At 39.3% G+C, this 22335-nt stretch overlaps 1 protein-coding gene and 1 long non-coding RNA gene across 2 annotated transcripts; one reads left to right on the forward strand and one right to left on the reverse strand.

The window, feature by feature from the left end:
• The first annotated feature begins 2209 nt into the window (after positions 1-2209).
• LOC121055603 (U-box domain-containing protein 21-like) lies at positions 2210-3722 on the forward strand. Its single transcript, XM_040528471.1, has one exon. The coding sequence runs from the start codon at positions 2210-2212 to the stop codon at positions 3545-3547; it is 1338 nt and encodes a 445-aa protein (XP_040384405.1). The 3' UTR covers positions 3548-3722.
• Positions 3723-12480: 8758 nt separating this feature from the next.
• Positions 12481-13645, reverse strand: LOC107305143. The gene is made up of 3 exons (XR_001551251.2): positions 13253-13645; positions 12885-13148; positions 12481-12794 (listed from the first exon to the last, which is right to left on the reverse strand). It is a non-coding gene; the product is annotated as an uncharacterized LOC107305143 (long non-coding RNA).
• Between the last annotated feature and the right edge of the window lie 8690 nt (positions 13646-22335).

A 22335-nucleotide genomic window follows, 5' to 3' on the forward strand; every position in this document is an offset into this window, starting at 1 on the left:
CTATGGCACTTATGGCTAACCACATCCTTATTAGGCTCAAAAGATTCGTCTCACAATTTCTCACATAACTATGTAATTAATTTTAATGTTCATATTTATTTAATGTTTTATTTATGTGTTTAAAGATTCGATGTGATGTTGTTAAAAAACTTTTTGGGAACTGTTTACAGGTACCTTGATGTGCAGATTCGTCAGAATCTGAAATAGTGCCAACAAAACACGGAGGACTCACGATCTGATATCTGAAAAAACACCAGGAAATATATTATGGTCTTTAGAACCTTTGCAGAACAGTAAAAATATCTTAGTTCTATATACGAATCATATAACATTTTACTTTGAATGTCCACAGTTATAATAACCATTACTATTATTAGACTATCTACAAGATAACGATAAAACTTTACTTTTTAAAATTATTCATCCAAAAAATATTGGACATACAAATTACATCGTTCCTATACATGCTTATAACTGGATAGCTTGTACTGAGAACACGTATGTCTGCTCCAAATTTCGGATACGAGAGCTGATCTTTGGTATGCGTAAATATTTGGAATAAACTTGGGAACTTGTAAAAAAATATGTTTTTAGCCTAATTGCCAAAATCCAGTTAGGGATCAATTTTAAGCACATATTAGAGATGCTTTTACTTAAAATTTAAAATAAAAAGATAAAGTTATTATGAGATGGAGGGAGTACTCCATTATCTATTTATTTTTGTTGTTATTTAACACAATGTGATGCATGAATACACTTTTAGTTAGCCTATATTATGATGAATATTCTGCCATGTATCCTAGTTTTTAATATATTTTATGACTCCAGTATCAATAACCTTTTACCTTTATTTTTAAAAAAGCCTTATTGATCACACAAACTCATTTTACACACAGTGGGATGAGAATGCTTGTCCATGTTCACAATGTTATTGGAGTATTAACCATGATCTGTTGGTACACAATTATATATAATATATCATTACACTTGGTAACGTCTCTTCTCATCTTCAAATCAGTACCAACAACCCTTTTACAAGGGTACGTATAAAGGTAGAGTCAGATATAATCTTTTAATTAATAAATTTTTTTTTATTATTTACTTTCCTTTTTATCTAACCATACAATAAAATTTTCTTTAATAAATACTAAGAATTGACTCTGAGCCATTATCATGCATAACAATGATTTTTCTCTTTCTTCTTTTTTTTCTCTATATCATCAAATGTACTTGCATGATGATAAAATGAATTAGCTAGCAAACACCCCTTTACGTGCTCTAATGATTTCATCAAAACAAAGGGATTTCACACATTAATTTATCTAGTTACTAACGTGTACTATAAATGGGGTTGCACCTTGACTTTTAATGGTGATAGTAGGCCTTTTTTTTTTAAGGAAAAAGCCAAACGATATATTTGTAAACTTACATTGTTAATGAAACTTTTATATATGTGTTTTTATTGATCTATTAGCCAATGCTGAAAAATATTTAGGACATATAGTATCACTTTTAACTATGACAAATTTAGTCATATACTAAACAAGTTGGTCATTTGTCCAACGATATATTCTCATAGTGAAAGAAAAGTTGATATTAATTACAACTAGTAGATCCATTATTAAGTATTCCTTTTATAATTAAAATAAAATAAAATAAAATATTAAATTGAGAGTCCAAAATAAGAGCAACTTTATAGTTATCAATTCGGATCGAGTACCATAACTATTAAATTGAAAAAAAAACTAAAACCTAAAAGTTAATATCTGACACGATATATACAATATGCATACAACAAAATGCCGAGTTTTTCTGGTTAAATGTGAGATATCACTCCTGTTCAACGACGAGCGAATATAGACTGATAGAATATTCTCATGAAATTCCTCGAAATTTACTCTGTTCCAAAAATAGTATCAAGAAAATTTTCGGAATTATCGGAAACTGGGCTAGGAAAGGTCATATACTAAATTACTAATGTACCCGAATCAGCGTAACTACCATTAATTACCCGCCAAATCAATATAAAATACTCCTGTATAATCCCGTTTCTTTCCCGCGCTTTCAAAGCCTCCGTTCAACGGTCAAACATTCAGTGCCTTTTGCATGCCGTGTTGTCTTGTGTTGCCCTATATAAAACCCCACCCTTCTCTCTTCTTCTCCATTGATTCATTCGTTCATTCCATCTCCGCGTCACCTTGATCCATCAATGTCGTCGTCGTCGTCGCTGCTGTCGCGTCGTCTGCCACCGCCGCGGACGCCCGAGCTGGAGCTGCCTGTGCCGCCGGAGTTCCGCTGCCCGATATCGCTTGAACTGATGCGGGATCCGGTCGTCGGCCCAACCGGCATCACCTACGACCGCGCTGGCATCGAGGCGTGGCTGCTCGCTGCCGGAGCTGGGACGACGACGACGTGTCCGGTCACGAAGGGCGACCTCCGCGCTGACGACCTTGTGCCTAACCATGCGCTCCGCCGCGTCATTCAGGCGTGGTGCGTCGCGAACCGGTGCCGAGGCGTGGAGAGGATCCCCACGCCGCGGGTGCCCGTCACGCCGGCGCAGGCGGGTGAGGTGCTGGCCGGGGTCGAGGCAGCCGCGCGGGCGGGGGACGCGGCGAGGTGCGCCGCCGCGGTGCGCGAGGTTGGGCGGCTCGCGCGGGAGTCCGACCGGGACCGGCGGTGCCTCGCGTCCGCCGGCGCCGCGCGCGCGCTCGCCGCGGCGGTCGCGTCGTTCGCGGCGGCTGAGTCGTCGTTCGTGCTTGACGACGTCCTCGCGGCGCTGGTGCTCGTCATGCCGCTCGACGAGGAGGCCATCGTCGCCATCGGCTCGTCGACCGCGTCCGTGGCGTTGCTCGCCTCCGTCGCCAGGCACGGCGACCTGAAGAGGAGGCTACAGGCGGTGGTCGTCATCAGGGAGATCGTCGCGTGCTTGTGCTCACGCAGCCGCGCCATTGATCTCAGCGAGAACCTCGACGTGATCATCGAGGTGTTGGTGAAGGCGATCAGGGACCCCATCTCTCCACATGCCACCAAGGCCTCCCTCGTCGCGGCGTACCACCTCGCGCTCGCCGACGAGCACTCCGCGGCGCGCCTCGCGGAGGCCGGTCTCGTGCCGTCGCTTGTCGAGCTCCTCATCGACGGCGACCGCAGCACGGCCGAGAAGGCGCTCGCCGCGCTCGACGCGACGCTGGCGTCCGCGGCCGGCAGGGCGCGCGCCCGCGCCGACGCGCTCGCCGTGCCGGTGCTCGTCAAGAAGATGTTCCGCGTGTCCGACACGGCCACCGAGCTCGTTGTCTCCTCGCTCCACCGCATCTGCAAGAAATGCAGCGGCGACGTGGAGCTTCCGGCGATGGCCGCGGCGAGGCGGGTCGCCGTGGTCGAGGCGGTCCAGGTGGGCGCGTTCCAGAAGGTGATGATGCTGCTGCAGGTTGGGTGCAGGGAGGCAACAAAGGAGAAGGCGACTGAGCTGCTCAAGTTGATGATCAAGTATGAATCCAGAGGAAACTGTATTGATGCCATGGATTTCAGAGGGCTCAAGAGGGTTTCTTGAGCAAAAACTAAATTGTAATTATGAGAATATGTCTTAGAATAGGTCCATATATACACATGGTACATCATGAAAGAATTTTAGTTAGGAAATGTACAGATGTTAAGGATGTTTTGTCTTTATAAACATTTTTGATTTGCTTGATATTCTATTGTGGTCTAAACATATATTTACTATATCCCCAAAATGTTCATACAAGTTTGAGTTTAACATCTGGAGAGCTGTCTGAAAAAATGAATCTTTGGTTGAAACTCAGTTGCCAGAATCAAGCATGTGAATTCTTGATTGGCATTGCCAAGGAAATGCATCTTCAATCACAATGTCATGATACAACTTCGATCTCTTCGAGAGTTGTGATATAGCTGGCATCTTTGAATGATTTATGCATTAATTATATTTCCAAAGTGAGCCAAAATCCTAATTTAAGAATTTGGCCTGTATAGTTAGTTTTTATGGACAATCCTTTATGCCTAGAGACTCTGGATTTCTTAATTGCTCTATCTGCCGCCTCCGATTTTATGTACTTAATTATAAATAGGACCAATATAGATATTGACATGATGTCAGTTTCTCCTCACACTGTCACACATATCAACAATGGCCAATAATATTTTGACGAAGCATTCCAATTTTTCTGCTGACCGAGTTCACTATATTGCCAGTAAACTTAGAGTTCAGTCTAATGTCCATTAATTTGTCCATCATCACTCAGAAGAACTGTGAGCTTGTGTATTTTTCAGCTTCCCTCTGCATATGTTCAATGAACTTCCATTAAATATGACACATTCTGCACCATGTATTCAAAATCTTGGAATATGATGTCGACTGGTCGGTTTGTCGTTCAAACTACTGCACGTTGAATAGTCAGTGGCAACATCATCAGGAAAATAAATAATATTTTTAACTAATCAGCTGAATCTGATTTTGACTTGTGGTTTGTAAAAGCTGGACTGTTTATTCACTCTGAAAATTTTAATAGCTCTGTACTGCCTCCAGAGGCATCATCATGTTTAAATTCCAAAATACCATTAGACGAGTAGCAGAGAACCAAACGTGCATCATCACTTACCTGCCTCAACTTCAGACTAATCTTTTTCTTTAGAAAATGAACTGCACAATAATCAAGGGGAGGGGGGGGGGGTGATTGTATGGTTTTCCACGGAAAAAAATCAAATGCATATTTGTAAATGAAAAATAATTTATGAATAAAACTTTTATATACTATTATTAGCAATCTAAAAGCCAAGACTGAAAAGTCAATCATGATAAAAACTATTCTAAATTTAAGATTAACAATTTAAATTTTAGCTAATAAATATAAGAAAAACGAGCTTCTGTTGTGACTGGTATCGCGAGAGCACATCAGATCGGTCCAAAACTTCTGATCGATAATAGATTCATAGCTCACCATGAGAGCAAGTTCAAATAGTATAGCCAACTGTTAGCTTCAATTCATCTATAGTCAATCTAATAGCCAATTCATACAATAGTTATCTACAAAACATTAATACATAGTCCCACATGTCATACACACTCTCTGCTCTCTTTTTTCTTTAAAATATATTTATAGCCGGCTTATAGTCTAGTACTTACCTGCTCTGAGGAGGAAGTGAGCTGCATTATTGCTTGATCATACATAGCTGGTACTGATCTTGATCAGGTTCTAGAAGTACATAATAGTAGTGGTCAAAACACAGGTTCTGCTTCTGTAAAAAAACCACTTGGACAGAGCCAACAAAGCAAGATAGCTCGTCTGTTCTTCGTATACCCATGTGGGTAGGCACAAAGCATGGTAAAGGGACAATATAACTGAATTCTTTTGACTGTAAAGTGTCTGAATTCCAAGTTTATGTGTGGCATGTTGGTACTTTATATCATTTAGGAGGGCATTGCAGTTGCTTACTTCCCCTAACAAATCTATTGTTTTCTTAAAAAATGAGCACGTCGACGCGGTCATGCATTTGCTATGTTATCTAGTTAATTATTGATGGTGTTTTTAGGATGATTGTTAAAACATTTGGCAAAGAATTAATACTTCTTGCCTAGTTACCACTGAAATGTTGCTTTATATTGTTTTTTTGCTACCCAGGCATTGTACTGTATTACAGCCTTCATGATGTGCATTTCTACGATTTTGATATGACTGGTTAATTAACAAATGTGCCATGAACTGTCAACTCCCAAATGTTTTGAAAAACTTGAAGTACTCCTTACTTTTAAGATGTCCAAAATACTAAATACATTAGTTCTATGTCCAAAAGTTTTCTAAACATCTACTCGAAGAATTTGGCGCTATAACTTTTATAGTCATGATTAGATTTTGGATTTTTTATATTTGGCACAATGCCTATGTGGCTTAGATTGCAGCTAGGTTAATCATAGACCATAGCATGCTGTCAGTATGCGGTTACTGTGTGTCTCTGTCACATATAAATATGCTTGATTGGATTTTTGTCGTTCAAGTTTCGGTCAAAGTATTCCCATTTTTCAACTTCCACAGTTCATTCGCGTAAAGTCTATTTCAAAATATAAGTATTTCTAGATTGTTTATTATAAACTAAGGAGATGCTAAAATATTCTCTTTTAGTCATTTTAATGGTTAATTTTTAAATTTTAAATTAATTAGATTTCCTTTCTAATCATCTGATTGACTCTGTAATCATTATAATGACTAAAACTATGAGAAATCAGTGCAGAAATATTTATATTATAATATAAAAATTGAATTTAAAAATATGTATATATTGGAACAGCGCGAATACACAGTAACCTGAGAGTTCAGTCGATGTTCATTTTCCCATTATAACTGTCAAACTTGAGAGCAGTATCAGCCCGTGTGTTTGTCAGCTTCCGTCTGCACATTTTCAGTATCTTCTGTCACACAAAATCTTTCCATAAGCTACAAGCTGTCTTGTCTGTGCAATGGATTTTCAAAATCGTGAAAAAACGATGGAGACCATTCTTCGTTCAACACTTTGGAATAATCTTCCATGGCTTCCATTGGAGACATCAACGTCACCAACTAATAAATACTACTGTTGGTGCACTGTACATGAAAAATCCAGTTCAGCTAATTTGTTCTCAAGGTTGTATTGTACATATATTTATTAACTCTCTGAATATAACTGTGATGCAGCTCTAGACATCACCATGTTTGACTAGCAGGTTTATCTATCCACTAGTAGAAGATCAAAACCACTAATAGTATAATACCCAAGTATGCAGCCTGCCGTTGTAACTCGTATTTCAAAGGTGCATACTTGAAATGCAAAATTAATACATGGGATCACCATCAGAAGGAAAAACTCAAACTAAGTGAGCTGCATTGCTCAATATGTCAATCTTTAGAAACAGTACAACCTAGTAGTGGTCAAGATGTATGTTCTTGCTACCTATGTGGGTAGGCTGAAAGCATACTACTAAATTAACAATAACTGGGTTATTGTGCCTGTAAAGTGTCTGAATTCTACGTTCAAGTGCACATGCACGTTGCTTCAAGTTATATAGTGGCACAACTAAGGTTAAACATTGACCCCCTCCGTTCCAAAATAAATCAATTTCTAGAGTTTTAAATTTATCTCAAAGTAAATCAACTTGTCCCAAAATAAATTCAACTTTTTTACTCTTACGTACCTTTGGTTCGCATATCGAGAAATTTTGATCATTCAATACCCCTCACATACCACCCACCAACATTGTTTTACTATTGATGATGGATATTTTAATCATTTGGCTAACTCCTTGGTTCTTTCGTGGGAAGCTAGCAATTACTTACTAGTTTTATATCTCTATGGCAGTACTTCCTCCGTTTTTTTGACGCCATTGACTTTTTATCTATGTTTGACCCTTCGTCTTATTAAAAAAATATATAATTATTGATTTTTTTATGATTTGATTTATTAATTTTAAGTATGATTTATAATTTTGTATTTTTGGATAAAATTTTTGAATAAGACGAATGGTTAAATCAAAAAGTCAACGACGTAAAATAAAAAAACTGGAGGGAGTACAAGCTAGTACACAAGGTGAAAAACTCTGAAGTGTCGAACAATTGATACTGTTTGCGTTGCAAATTTGTTACTCTCGTTACGTGAAATATTTGTTAATGAGGCTTTATATTATTTTAGTGTATGCCTTTACTAGTTAGAATATATTGATTGGCTCAAGGATACCATCCGCATGTACTCCCAAATAAGTTATGGCGAGAAAACTTGCCTACATAAATACATCGTTCTCATAAGCTATATGAGCCCATGGGAAGACAAGATTTCAGGTGAGTGCGTAACACTTTAACTTATATCATTTACTCCCAAATAAGTTATGGCGAGAAATTTCCCTACCTAAATACATGGTTCTTATAAGCTATGAGCCTATGCGGAGAAAAGATATTTAGGTGAGTGCATCACATTTTAATTTATATAGCGTAACATTTTTTGTAGCATCAAAATATACGACCAAGCCTATCTAAGAATGGATGCATAGTAGGACAAACCAAACAACCAAATGTCTTAGTGAAAATAAAGAATCCTTAAACTTGACGGACTAAACTGTCGATAATGGTCATGCTCCTATCACCGGTCTGACCAATTGAGAATAAAAAGAATACAACTTGATAATAGATCAATTTTATTGCATCAACATGTATTTACAAATTGCAGACAAAGCAGTCCTCTCTAAACCCTAATTTTTATATATTACAAAAGTTCTATTCTAAAGCCTTAACCCATCTAATTATACCAAAAAACTCTATCTCCAACTAGGAGTGAACCCCTAATCCTGCTATGAGTTCTGCTCCTAGAATTAATATAGGACCCAAACCCTTAGTTTCCAAACAGAATTCAATTTACTAAATTAAATTATCTTCTTCCAAATTTTGGCGAGCAAAGTAAACAGACTCTGTCAGGGTACATTGATAAATTACTTCAGTTCACTGTAGCAGTCTGAGTAATGTAGACGCCACGAAATATTCTAACATCCTTCTCTTGCTCTTCCATTCTCCAAACATCTCCATAATTTTTTGAGAAAATCTACTCCATAGCATTGAGTTTACATCGATTCAACGATCTGCCATTAACTTTATTAAGTTTTAAGATATACCCTTAGTTTTCTTTACGATATACCCTTGGATCCTATACATTTGTAATAAATGTCTAAAATACCCTTTAGACATACAAGATTGACTATTAATTTATCATATTAGAAGATTGAGAAAATTATGAAAATTTTTGCCTAACATTCTAACAGATCATTATAGTTTGTAGGTATGTTTTAAGATCGAGAAAATATTTTTCCAAAAAATAAAATATGAAAAATAATCTACGCTAATTCAACGTTAATTTCTACTAATGCAAATTATTACAATCCAACATGGAATTTACAATGTTCTCTTTCAATTTATAATAGAATCATTGAAATAATTTTAAATTTTGAATTACATATAATTTGTGCATCACATGATGGCCAAAAAGGTCATTTTCTTCATGCAAAACTTATTCTTGCATATTTATATATTTACCATTAATATTTCTGACAAGCAAACCACATATTCTTGGCCATGAAAAGCACCCAATAGTATGTGAATATGTATGATCAACAAACATTGCTCGATGAAAAAACAAGCTGGCCTGCAGTAAAGTTGGTGGACATACATGTAAGGCTTCGTTGATTGTTCAAATTCTTGGTCAAACTTTGCGGTGTTCAAACCAGTCCGTTCGGCACCCTATGTAAGATAACTTAATACCCTCTCTTTTCACGCCCACGTTTTTCAAACTGCTAAACGGTGTATTTTTTACAAAAATTTTCTATAGAAAAGTTGTTTTAAAAAATCATATTAATCTAATTTTTTTTTAATAATTAATAATGAATTAATCATGTACTAATCTATTACTAAGTTTTCTGTGTCGGGTAAGTTAACTTATCTACTCCTCAACCGAACTGATGGTTGGTTCTTGGTTGAGCTGTTTACCAGTCAATCCCTGCCACCTATTACAGAGACCAGAAGAAGAGAGCCAGAGACCTTAGAAAATGCTAATGTTTAAAACAGTATGACTTAAAAGATCGAATTGAGTGGATAAACCAATCCTTGAATAATTAATAAAAACTTTTTAATCTGAAGTTTTGCGTGAATATTTATTGATGCTTTTAATTTCCTTGTTTAATTAATTCCTGCAGACAGGTCTGATCCCACTTGTCAGTGTGACACGGGATCTGCATCAGGCAAGCTTGGAGGGAAGTTGTTGACAGGTCAAAGTAGCTCCGTCAATAAGGTTAGGTCCTGTTTAGTTTCTAATTTTTTTTTCTAAAAATATCACATCTAAACATAGATGAACCTAATTGCACAGTTATAAAAGAAATCTTGAGACGAATCTTTTGAGCCTAATTAGTATATGATTAGTCATAAGTGCTACAGTAACCAACATGTGCTAATGACGGATTAATTAGGCTCAAAAGATTCATCTCGCGGTTTCTAGGCTAGCCGTGAAATTCGTTTTTTCATTCGTATTCAAAAACCCCTTCCGATATCTGGTCAAACATTTGACGTGACACTTCTCCCAAATTTTTTCTCAATCTAAACACCCCCTTAAGCTCCTAAAATAGGACCAAATTAAACAGTGCATCTTCCTTTCAATTCACTAGCTAATAATATACCTAGCAAGTACATGCTGACCAGCTTAATTATACTGTGGAAGATCAACCTGATCAGTCAACAATTTCACCCTAGGTGTGCAATGAAATATGCATGTAGCATCACACAATTTTCTTACCATGCCAGCAAAGGTGGTTCTTGCTATCCTATTGTTCAACTAAAGATTATTCACAAGTTCATGGAAACATTTTTTCCAAAATCTGGTATTATTTGCTTCAAAATGGGCTACAACCACGGATTACAAATATTTTGTGTCAAAGCTATCTTACCAAAATCTACCAAATGATAAAAAGGAGACACATTAAAGAACTGCCGGCATTAAGGAAGAGATACACTTATTCAAAGAGAAATCCTAATATATAGTAAATCTCTATCTAAAGGTGATGAATAATTGCATGACCATTATCTTCAAATTTCGGCATGCGCAACATGAATGGAAGATCTTCACATGATTTTAGCAAACCCCAGCTTTTGCAAACGTTTGGTATGTGGGCTTAGGCCGAATTTGAGAGGCCGCATGATGTTAGCAAATAATGTGGGTTTGAACAACCCATATAGATGTTTGTCTTTTTTTTTTCATGTTTGTACGATTCGAATGTTTTGTTTGTGTAATATTTCTATACCAAATATATGTAGATATTATAAAGTTTCTAGACTAAACTGTCAGACTAAATTGGGGACGACCAAAATGTTCATATGAGGAAAAAAGTCTGGGGATGTGAAGGAGTTGGGACGTGGCCCACCTTAGAACTGACAGGGATGCAGTATATTGGATCATGACCTATGTTTGAAGCTTGTTTTTTTCTTTTTTTTTTGTGTAGCTAGAATATCTAATCACTGAACATAACAAGAAGACAGCTTTTCTTACCTAATGTTATTCTGCTTCCTTTTCTTGTGGTTAAAGTAACTACTTTTAAGTATCACTGTCTTTATTTTTTTATTTAACGCCATTAACTTTTGAATTTATGGTTTATATCTGAGAAAGAATTTCGTAGGATCCATTGTCTATGGAGGGTGCTATCACCGGTGCAAGAAAAATAATAGAAGTGCGCAAATCTGGCGGTCCTTGCTTTCAGATTAGGCACCAACAAAAATATTCAACTATTGCTAGTTTGACAAATCAAAATAATGTACAAATATTTGGTACCGTCCTTGAATTACGATTAGGCGCCAAGAAAAAAATCCAATTAAATTAAATAGTGTACGTGCAAATCGATTGGTCGATGACAATTGTTCATGTACTACGAGACTAATATACATTGTACTAAGGATGCGTCATGCATGTTGAAAACATGGAACACATGGTCTTTCGATGGATTCGTATTCCACTAAATTAAATTCGATGCTTCCGTGCTCTTGGACTGCCATTGCGGTGGTGCATGGAACTGAAAGCGGAGCTTTGATAGACATGAAACTCTCAAGGAGTTGCATGGGAAGCAAAAATTCAGTTCTATACCGCTTAACGTACTCAATTTATTGTGCTTTTATGAGCGAAGTCGTCCGTCCTATTCCCCATCCATATCAAGCAAAAACCACCGTTTTCACAAAGACTAGAAAAAAAATCATGTGGTCTCTTACAAAAAATATTTCTTTTATATCTTTTATATATGGTCCTATATATACAATCCATCATCAATTATATAAATATGTTGCAATGCACAAGTATATTACTGGTCCTAGAAAAGGAAGAGTGAGGACATAGCCAATTAGCCATTAACTTGTATATTCAATGTATGTCTAGGATATGAAATTTGGAGTTAGATCAGTGTATGCATTGTATGTACCACCTCTGTCAAATATAAGGGATTTTGGTAATATAGACGCAGAGCTAAAATCTCTTATAGAATGAAGATATTATTTATAATAACTATAAATTACATCATCCAACATAGTTAAGCTATATACTCTGGGATGAAAAAACTGATAAAAAAAATGAAAACAACAAATCTCTAATTTTGCCTATACAAACCATTACTTTTGTAATAAAAAATAGAAAATGCATTGAAGGGTTCACAGTGACATATATATATTGAAAACAATTGGAATACACTACTGGGAAAAAACATTATTGCAAGCAGCCGAAAATGATATTCGCAGGCGGGGCGGCCATCCACCTGTACGTAAAGGACTGTGAAAATCACCGATCTTCGCAGGCGGGGCGGCCATCCGCCTACGAAGATAATTTTCGCAAGCGGGCGTTGGCTAGTTTGGTCCGCCTGTGAAAATAGGAAACTGCCGTCTGCGAAGATAGTTAGAAATTTTTGATATTTAATAATAATTTGCCCGTTAATAAAAATTCTTGCAGGTAGATTATTATGTACATATATTGAAAGATTATCAAGCATTTGGTAATGAGAAATTTACATATATTGCATAACTGAAAGTGTACAAAAATATATATATTACAATATTTTTGTACATTGTTACTTTAAATATGCCATCTAGTAATATTATGGCATAGCATTGTTTCACTCCCGAAGATTCTTGAATTCGTCGCTTGTCGCTAGGGAACCCTCTGGGTCAAATAAATGTTCTTTCACATGACAGCACTTACGATGGATGACGTGGCATAGATCTCGTGAGTGGATCTGAACCTCGTCGGATCTGCAAATTCAAATTCAGAGCGTTCATAATATTCTTCAGAGATTGAAGCGATGGAAACACAATAGATTATTGAGCGAGCATTGTGTTTACCATTAGAGAACTCGAAGTTTTGCCCCGCGACTTCTTTCTCCCAATCTTTCCATCCACGAATCTGCAGCAGCGTCACCATGAAAGCAGCTTGAAACTATTACCAAGAAGAATAAGAAGTCAGAGAGGAGGAGGAGAAACAGAGCATGCCTTGGCCCTGCCCAACGCCACGGTGATGGCTCTATACGTGACATGGAAGACGGGCAGGAAGAAGATGAAGATGTGCAGCTGGTGCAGCGCGTTAATGGAGATCAGAGACACCTTCCCCTGCACAAGTCAACACCACCATCCAAGGAGCTCAGCTCGTTAGCGCGTCTCAGCCATCAATCAGACGCAGGAGGAAGAAAAAGAAGCTGAAAGGCTCGTAAAACCTCGGGGCATTTGGTTCACATCTTGGCCTCGGCGAGCAACCGGTGGTGCGGACGGGCGGAGAAGGCGGCGGCACAGGGGGTGCCATGAGAACGAAGTGCTCGGCCGGTTTAGCCATGTGGCTGGGCTCCTTGGCGCCGGCGGACTCGCCACCGGCGTGGTGGCCTTGCTGGGATGGGGCGGCGTCGGAGCTCGTGCCCGTGCGATCAGCCGGTAGAGGCGGCGGTGGAGGCCGGCAGATGGGGTGCGACGGTGGTGGTGGAGGCCGGTGGCGGCGGCGGAGGTCGGGGCGTGATGGCATAGGTGGGCGGCGATGGAGTATGGCGTGCGGAGATGAAAAAATTTGGCAGCCTCAAAAGTGTAGGGTTCGTGCTCGGACTTAAAAATTTATGGGCGGCGATGGAGTATGGCATGCGAAGCAAAAATTCAGTTCTATACAGCTTAACGTACTCAATTTATTGTGCATTTTTGAGCGGAGTCGTCCGTCTTATTCCCCATCCATATCAAGCAAAAACCACCGTTTTCACAAAGACTAGAAAAAAATCATGTGGTCTTTTAAAAAAAATATTTCTTTTATATCTTTTATATATGGTCCTATATATACAATCCATCATCAATTATATAAATATGTTGCAATGTACAAGTATATTACTGGTCATAGAAAAGGAAGAGCGAGGACATAGCCAATTAGCCATTAACTTGTATATTCAATGTATGTCTAGGATATGAAATTTGGAGTTAGATCAATGTATGCGTAGTATGTACCACCTCTGTCAAATATAAGGGATTTTGGTAATATAGAGGCAGAGCTAAAATCTCTTATAGAACGAAGATATTATTTATAATAACTATAAATTACATCATCCAACATAGTTAAGCTATATACTCTGGGATGAAAAAACTGATAAAAAAATGAAAACAACAAATCTCTATTTTTGCCTATACAAACCATTACTTTTGTAATAAAAAATAGAAAACACATTGAAGGGTTCACAGTGACATATATATATATATATATTGAAAACAATTGGCATAGTTCGAAATATATAAAGAAGAATGTTATTTTTTCAATATGATAAATTTGTAATGGTATCGACTGAATAAATATTTTTATTAGTCCTAGGTGAAAATTCCTTCTATGTAAATTTAGCTGATATCTTTTATACCAAGCTGCTTTATGCCCTTCAAATTTGTTTTGATCCCCAGTATACCTCTGGTGTTAGTTAACTGTCAAATAGGAGTAGAAAGGTCTGTTCTATCCATTACAACTAACGATCGAGGAAACATAGTATTTATACACCAAAAATATAATAATTTATCATGTGACTATAATTTTAGTAAGTTTGTGGTATAATAAAGTATTACACAATAAAAAAGTTAATACATTAAAATATGTGTAACAATTTTTAAAATGGTAACCAGAATATATTTATGGTAAGTTATACAACATGTGTCAAATCTATTATATAACCATCGCAAAAATATGCTATATATATATAAACAAAATATAATATAGATATATATATTCTCATTTTACAAAAATGAAGGTTTCCATAAATAATACATCATACTGCCAATACATTAATATAATATTCACATGACTAACGGTGATTTAAACAGCAAACTGTACTCCCGAAATTTATATTGTTTTCTATGCACAAAGGCAAAATTGACAATTTGATAGGGAATAAACGGTTAACTAACTGTCAATTAACCAGCTGAAAAGCGTGGGGGAGATATTAAAATCATAATTTAAGGACGCAAAATCATAAGAAGAAATACGACACACATAAGCGATTGGCTAGATTTTTAAGGATATAGAAGAACTTACTGTATTATTGTAAGTGGCCGGACATGTTAGATTTCGTTAATGCTATCAGCTCGCATAGTCGTCACAGGTGACAAAAACACAGCTGATCGTCGGTCATCAGAGCCGATTACAATGGCTGCCGGGGGAAAGATCATCAAGTTCTCGCCGTTCGACATGCTTCTTAACACTACAATTCACAATATTGTTCGTGTTCGAGCAATTCGATCCATGACCATGAGCCCGCGGAAACAATAAGGAGAATATTTTCTTTTTGTTATTAAACTTTTTTAATTAATAATTTTATTACTAAACCTCAAAGAAAAATATTTTTATCATCTTAACCTTTTTGACCATGGCACCCCTCTTAACGTGAAAAAAAATTAATTGTGACGCCGCCACCATTGTCGTGGCAACACAACGCTGTCACGCCAATTACTCTATGTGGCAGCGTTGTCTTGCCATAGTAATGATAGTGGCATGACCAAAATGTTCATATGATGAAAATATTTAAATACTAAATTATTTATCAAAAAGAATTTAAAAAAAATTAGGAGTAGCCTCTCCTGAGCACTAGTTCATTAGTAGTTTACTACCCTCACTCATGGGCCAACTGCACCATGTAGAGACGGCAACGGGGACCCAAGATCCGATAGGTATTTACTCTATTAGGGTATGGGTATGAACTAAATATATATTATCCATGTATAAGATATCAGGAAATTATCTTCACCTGATGGGTACGCGGGTATGGAAACATTCTTACGATCCCCATATCCATTTACCTATGGGTAATCAATACCTGCAAGTTTAAATACACGTCATGACCCAATATCAAATTAGCCTACCCCAATTAACCAAAACTCTAGGTATTTAAACATTCCATACATTTTCCACCACACTACACGAATATGTGAAGTCTTAAGTATCTAGTATCTACTGTAATATACTATATGAAAACCATGCAATTTAGATTATTTTAAACTGTTACGGGTATATGAGTGACCTGACGGGTAAAGTTTACCCAAGCGGGTATGGGTCTACGAAAATTTTCCTACCCGTGACGGGTATGGATATTTCGATAGTATAAAATTTTGCTAGTGTGTATGGATCTGGGATACTAATACCTGATGGGTGTGGGTGCCACCATGCATCATGGAGTTGATGCATGCGATCAACGACAACTGGTCACCTAATCATGCCGCGAACGAGGAGATACTACGGGAGCTCCATGTCAACTCATCGGCCGGCCGGGGGATCCGGCCATGCTGACCCTCTGCCACTGCTGCAGGTCTCCGCCTTCTCTCCCGTGGTGGCTTTGTCATCGGGGTGAAATGGAACCATGGTGCGACAGACGGTTTCGGCATCGCGCATAGTTTACGCAGGCCATCAGTGAGCTACCAGTGCCATCCATCGTCCCGGTCAGCTGGAAATGTCCATGGTGTTGTATTTGTAAATTTCCAAGTCATATACATATTTTGTGTGCAACTCTTCTTTAGTTCTTTATGATTATAGTCTCACTCATTATATATGGTTTTTGTGGCAAATAGTGCTCCATAAGTATAGATAAAAGTGGATGGATATCTAGATCTAGTATGGAGAGTGAGAAACCCTTAACTAATCTGGAGAGAAAAACCTAATCTAGATTTAGTTTATAAGTTTTGTAAATTACATAGAAATTCCTAATTTTTGTACTATTGATTTTGATGTATGGAATTAATGTTTTCGGGACTAACTATTATTTTCATGTTTTCTCATAAATTTGACATGTTGGTAGAACCTCTCTTTAATTTTTGTAATCTTTATTTTTGTTTTTGGAATGAATGTTTTCATGGAGTAACACTTATTTTAATGTTTTATCGCCGTTCCGACATGTTAGTATAACCTATTCAAATATTTAATCTTTATTCACTGTAAGAAATAAATGTTTTTTTGGAAGCAACGATTATTTTCATGTTTTTCCATAATCCGATTTGTAGTACAACCTCTTCAAATTTTTAATCTTTATATCACACTACTACAGATCCTCTCATCTGTGACGGCCCAAAACATGCCTGTATTACTTGGGCCGTCAGAACATAGGCATCTCAATCGGGCCTAAAATAAGCCCGTTGTAGATATAATCGCACGGCCGTAAGTCAGGTGCGTATGGTTAGAGCCCGTCAGAGATGGTACTTATCTCTGTCGGGCACAAAGGCAAGCCCGATTGAGATTGTGCAAGTCATGTCAATCGGGCCGAGTTACTAGGCCTGTCACAGATGGCCATCATCTCTGATGGGCTCGGGAGATTGCCCGATTGAGATGACCTTGCGCTCGTCACTGATGGTTTCTATTAGTGATGGTCTCCTTTGCTGCGCCCGATTGAGATGATCGGTGGCCCGTAAGAGATCTCGGAATTTGGCCCGATTGAGATAATTATTTACACTTTATAAATATTTGACCCGGCTGTTGTCTGAAGCTATCCCACTGTTCACAATTTGGTGGGAGGTGTAAGGGGGCAAATTTTTGTAATTGTTTTCTAAAGAGAATCTGAAAATCATAAAGTAAGTATAAGGTTAACGAATACCTTCTTTAATTATAAGCACTCTAAAATTTCAAGCATGCAAATAAATATTAACTAATATTTTGCTTTTTTAGCGATGGTTCGAAGTTGGATGTATGCGACTAATTTGAAACGGCATTGCAAGGAGTATAGAGACGGTGTATTAAGTTTTTTGAACGCCGCGGACGAGGACAGGAAAAGAAGAAACAACAAATACATGTGGTGTCCCTGTAGTGATTGCAAGAATAAGTCTAAGTTTGAAAGCAGGGTGGACGTATACTCTCACTTGATACGTCGGGGATTCATGAAGGGATACACACGTTGGGTGAAGCATGGAGAGGAAAAATCAGGAAGTGGTGCAGTTCCTGACAGTAGTGGTGCAGACAATCATGAAGAAGGAGATGAAGATGAAGATGAAGATGAGCATGATATGTTTATACCGTCTCCATTGGGTGGTGAAATGGTTGATGTGAAACCAGATTTGTTGCAAGATATGTTACGTGACGTTGAGTACCCGGCATACAATGAGAGGAATTCTATGAAGTTCAACAAGTTGGTAAGTGACTCGGCGACACCTATGTACGCCGGATGCAAACCAAAACATACCAAATTGTCAGCTACCTTAGAGCTAATGAAGCTGAAAGCTAGTAGTGGACGGACTGACAAGAGTTTCACAGAACTAATGGGAATAATGAAGGCGATGCTTCCCGAAGAGAACGCATTGCCCGAGACGACATATGAAGCAAAGCAGGTTCTATGTCCCTTGAGGTTAGAGGTTCGTGGAATTCATGCTTGTCCAAACGACTGCGTATTGTACTACAAGCAATACGAGGACTTAGATGCTTGTCCTATCTGCAAGGCATCTCGGTACAAGAGAAAGAAAGGTGCGGCAGAGGGAAAGAAGTCAAAGCGGGGTTGGCCAGCGAAGGTTGTGTGGTATCTACCCATCGCTGATCGTTTCAAGCGAATGTTTGCCAACCCTAAGGAAGTGGAGATAACACGTTGGCATGCCACAGAGAGAAGGAATGACGGATTACTAAGACACCTAGCTGATTCGATGCAATGGAGGAATGTCGATCGAAAGCATAAAGACTTTGCTACCGACCCTAGAAACATGAGGATTGTTTTATGTATGGATGACATGAATCCTTTTGGAAACATGAGTAGTTCGCACAGCACTTGGCCAGTTCTTATTGCGAACTATAATCTCCCTCCATGGTTGTGCTTAAAAAGAAAATATATTATGTTGTGCTTGTTAATCTAAGGTCTGAAGCAACCCGACAATGACATCGATGTGTTCTTGGAGCCTGTTGTCGATGATCTTGAGATTCTTTGGAAAGAAGGTGTGGAAACATGGGATGCATATAGTCAGGAGAACTTCAATCTAAGAGTTCTTCTGTTCGGCACCATTAATAACTACCCCGCACTCGGTAATCTTTTCGGACAAACTGTGAAAGGAAAGAAGGCTTGCTCAGATTGCATGGAACATACACGGAGCCGGTGGCTGAAGAAATCATGAAAGATGGTCTACATGGGTCATCGGAGGTGGCTCCCTCTAAGTCACGCATTTAGAAGAAAGAAGAAAATCTTCAACGAGAAGAGGGAACTTCAATCTGCTCCAAGGAATTTGTCAGGAGAAGAGGTCCACAACATGGTGAAGGACATAACTAATGAGTTTGGAAAGAAAAGAAAACGTGGCCAGACAAAGGACAAGGGTATGTGGAAGAAAAAATCAATATCTGTACTGGAAAGACCTTGAGGTCCGTCATTTCTTTGATCTTATGCATGTAGAAAAGAATGTGTGCGAGAGTTTGGTTGGATTGCTACTCAATATGCCTAGGAAGACGAAGGACGGACTTAACGTACAACTAGACCTTCAGGAGATGAACATTCGCAGTGAACTTCAGCCTGTTATGAATGAAGCGACGGGTATAGTGTACCTCCGACCTGATTGCCACACTCTGTCGAAGGATGTGAAGATCGCCATGCTATCATGTTTGGCAAATATTAAAGTTCCATCCGGGTTTTCAGCGCGGATCAGCAAGTACGTAAAATTGGACGATCTAAAACTGGTAGGGATGAAGTCTCATGATTGCCATGTGCTAATCACACAACTCTTGCCAGTTGCTATCAGAGGGATTCTACCACCAAAACTCCACCACACGATCGAACTGTTGTGCGCCTTCTTCAATGCAATCGGTCAGAAGATTATAGATCCTGAAGACCTAGATGGGTTGCAGTCTGAAATTGTCAATACACTGTCACATGGAGATGTACCTTCCACTCTCTTTCTTTGATATTATGATCCATCTACCTGTTCATCTGGTGAAGCAAACAAAACTATGTGGCCCTGTATTTCTAAGAGAAATGTGGTCGTTCGAGAGGTACATGGGAGTTCTGAAGTCATATGTTAGAAATAGAGCAAAACCGGAGGGAAGCATCATTGAAGGTTGCACGACCGAGGAGGCTATCGAGTTTTGTGTTGATTACATGTCTGAGGTTGATCCTATCGGAGTTCCAGCATCTCGTCATGAGGGACGGTTGTTAGGTGTTGGCACAATAGGTAGGAAAAGGATTGTTCCCGATCAAGATTCCTATGTGCAGGCTCATTTCACCGTGCTTCAACACATGGCTGAAGTGACACCATACTTTGAGGAGCATCTAGAGAAGGTCCGACGAGAGAATATGGGTCGGTCAAACATGTGGATCAATAGAGAGCATAGTACTCGTTTCAACGAATGGTTCAAGAATCGTATCGCACGGTCGACCGATAGCCCAAGTGAGCTACTACAAAGGTTGGCAAGGGGCCCATGTTGGGATGTTGATACATGGCAAGGCTACGATATCAATGGTTACACATTCTACACCACTACACAAGATGAGAAAAGCACTGTGCAAAACAGGCGTCTGTATAGATGCATATCAAGATCAAGTTGGATCAAACACATGCTATGGTCGCATTCAACAAATTTGGAAACTGAACTACATAAACTTCAAAGTGCCTTTGTTTCGTTGTACCTGGGTCAATATCCGCACAGGTGTGAAAGTCGACAAGTAAGGATTCCCGTTGGTCGATCTGGCCAAAGTTGGATACGCCGACAAACCATTCATGCTAGCCAAGCAAGTCCAACAAATTTTCTACATACAAGACCCTGCAAACAAGAAGCTTCATGTAGTTAGGGATAGCAAGCGAAGAATTGTTGGGGTTGACAACGTCGTGGATGAGGAAGAATACAACAAGAACCTTCATGTCAGACCTCAAATCAACCTCGAAGATGATCCCGAAGACGATGCGGCGTACGCTCATTCGGACTATTCAGAAGGCATATCTTTATAAATGAACTCTATATGTAATGTACCTTGCATCTATGCGTTAATGATATGACTTCGGTAAAGTAATAGCAACTTCAAACTATATATGATATAAGCAATTTTATTGTTCTGTGATTTTTAAAAATTTAATAGCAAATTTAGTCTAGGTATGATTTTTTTAAAATTAATACAAATTGTTTTTGTTAGTAAAATTTAATAAAAATTTAATAGCACATTTATTAGAAATTTAATACAAATTGTTTTTCATGTAATAGCAATTTTAACAATTCGTATGAAATGAATTGTAATAGTTACCCTATCTCTCATGGGTGTTGACATGAAGCCCGTTTGAGATTTGGTCATCTCTGACGGGCCATATAACTAGGCCCATCAGAAATGACTTACTTTCTAACGGGCTTAGGCTCTACGCCTGTCAGAGATAGGCTAGCCTCTAACGGGCTTTGGCTAGACGTTCGTCAGAGATAGGCTGATTTAGGGTTTAGTGCCAGCCCACCCTCCTCGCACGCTCACTCTCACTGATCTAGATCCAGCCCCCTCACGCCGCCGCCGACGAGCCCTCTCCACGCCGCGGCCGTCCCCGAGCCCTCCCCACGCCATCTTCGTCCCCGACACCGGCGACCCCCTTCCCGAGGCCACCGATGCCCTCCCCATGCCGCCGCTGTCCCTGAGCCCTCCCCACGCCGCCTCCATCCCTGACACTGGCGACCGCCTTCGCGAGGCCGCCGACGCCTTCCCCGACGCCAGCGCCGCCGTCCTTGATGCCTCCCCACGCCGCCTCCGTTCCCGAGCCCTCTCCACGCCTCCTCCGTCCCCAACACCGGCAACCGTCTTCCCGAGGCCACCAATGCCCTCCCCGACACTAGCGCCGCCGTCCCTGAGCCCTCCCCACGCCGCCGCCGTCCCTCCCACATCGGCGCCGCTGTCCCCGAGCCCTCCCCACGCCGCCGCCGTCCCTGACGACGGCGCTACCGCAGGTGAGCCGCCTCCCTCCCGCTCGCTTGTCCCATGTCGCAAGTAGATTTATTTGTTTGTTTTGTTAGTATGTTAGTCACCCTATTTGTTAGATTTGAAGTTGTTAACAATTTAATTATGCCAATAAGATCGATACGGTCATGGACGTGGAGCTCGTTTTATGCACTTGATAGTTCCCGCACATCTATTTACCACTTATGATGCTGTCTTTAAATAAAGAATATATATAAAAAAAATTGATGTAAGTATGCATATGGATGCTTGTTCTCAGATTGAAATATATGAAAATACAAATAGTGGTTGTGTCCAATTGATGATGTCGTGAGCAAACGAGAATTTTTGGTCAGCCTTAAGCTCATCTCGTCTAGTCTCCTAAGATGTGTAACACATTTGGTCGCCGCCTTCGTGCGGTTTGACGGGCACGTCTTAGC

This window comes from Oryza brachyantha, chromosome 10, assembly GCF_000231095.2.
Source record: "Oryza brachyantha chromosome 10, ObraRS2, whole genome shotgun sequence".
Classification (NCBI taxonomy): Eukaryota; Viridiplantae; Streptophyta; class Magnoliopsida; order Poales; family Poaceae; genus Oryza; species Oryza brachyantha.

Coding starts and splice junctions, on each gene's coding strand:
- LOC121055603 (XM_040528471.1), top strand. CDS start 2,210: ATGTCGTCGTCGTCGTCGCTGCTGTCGCGTCGTCTGCCACCGCCGCGG.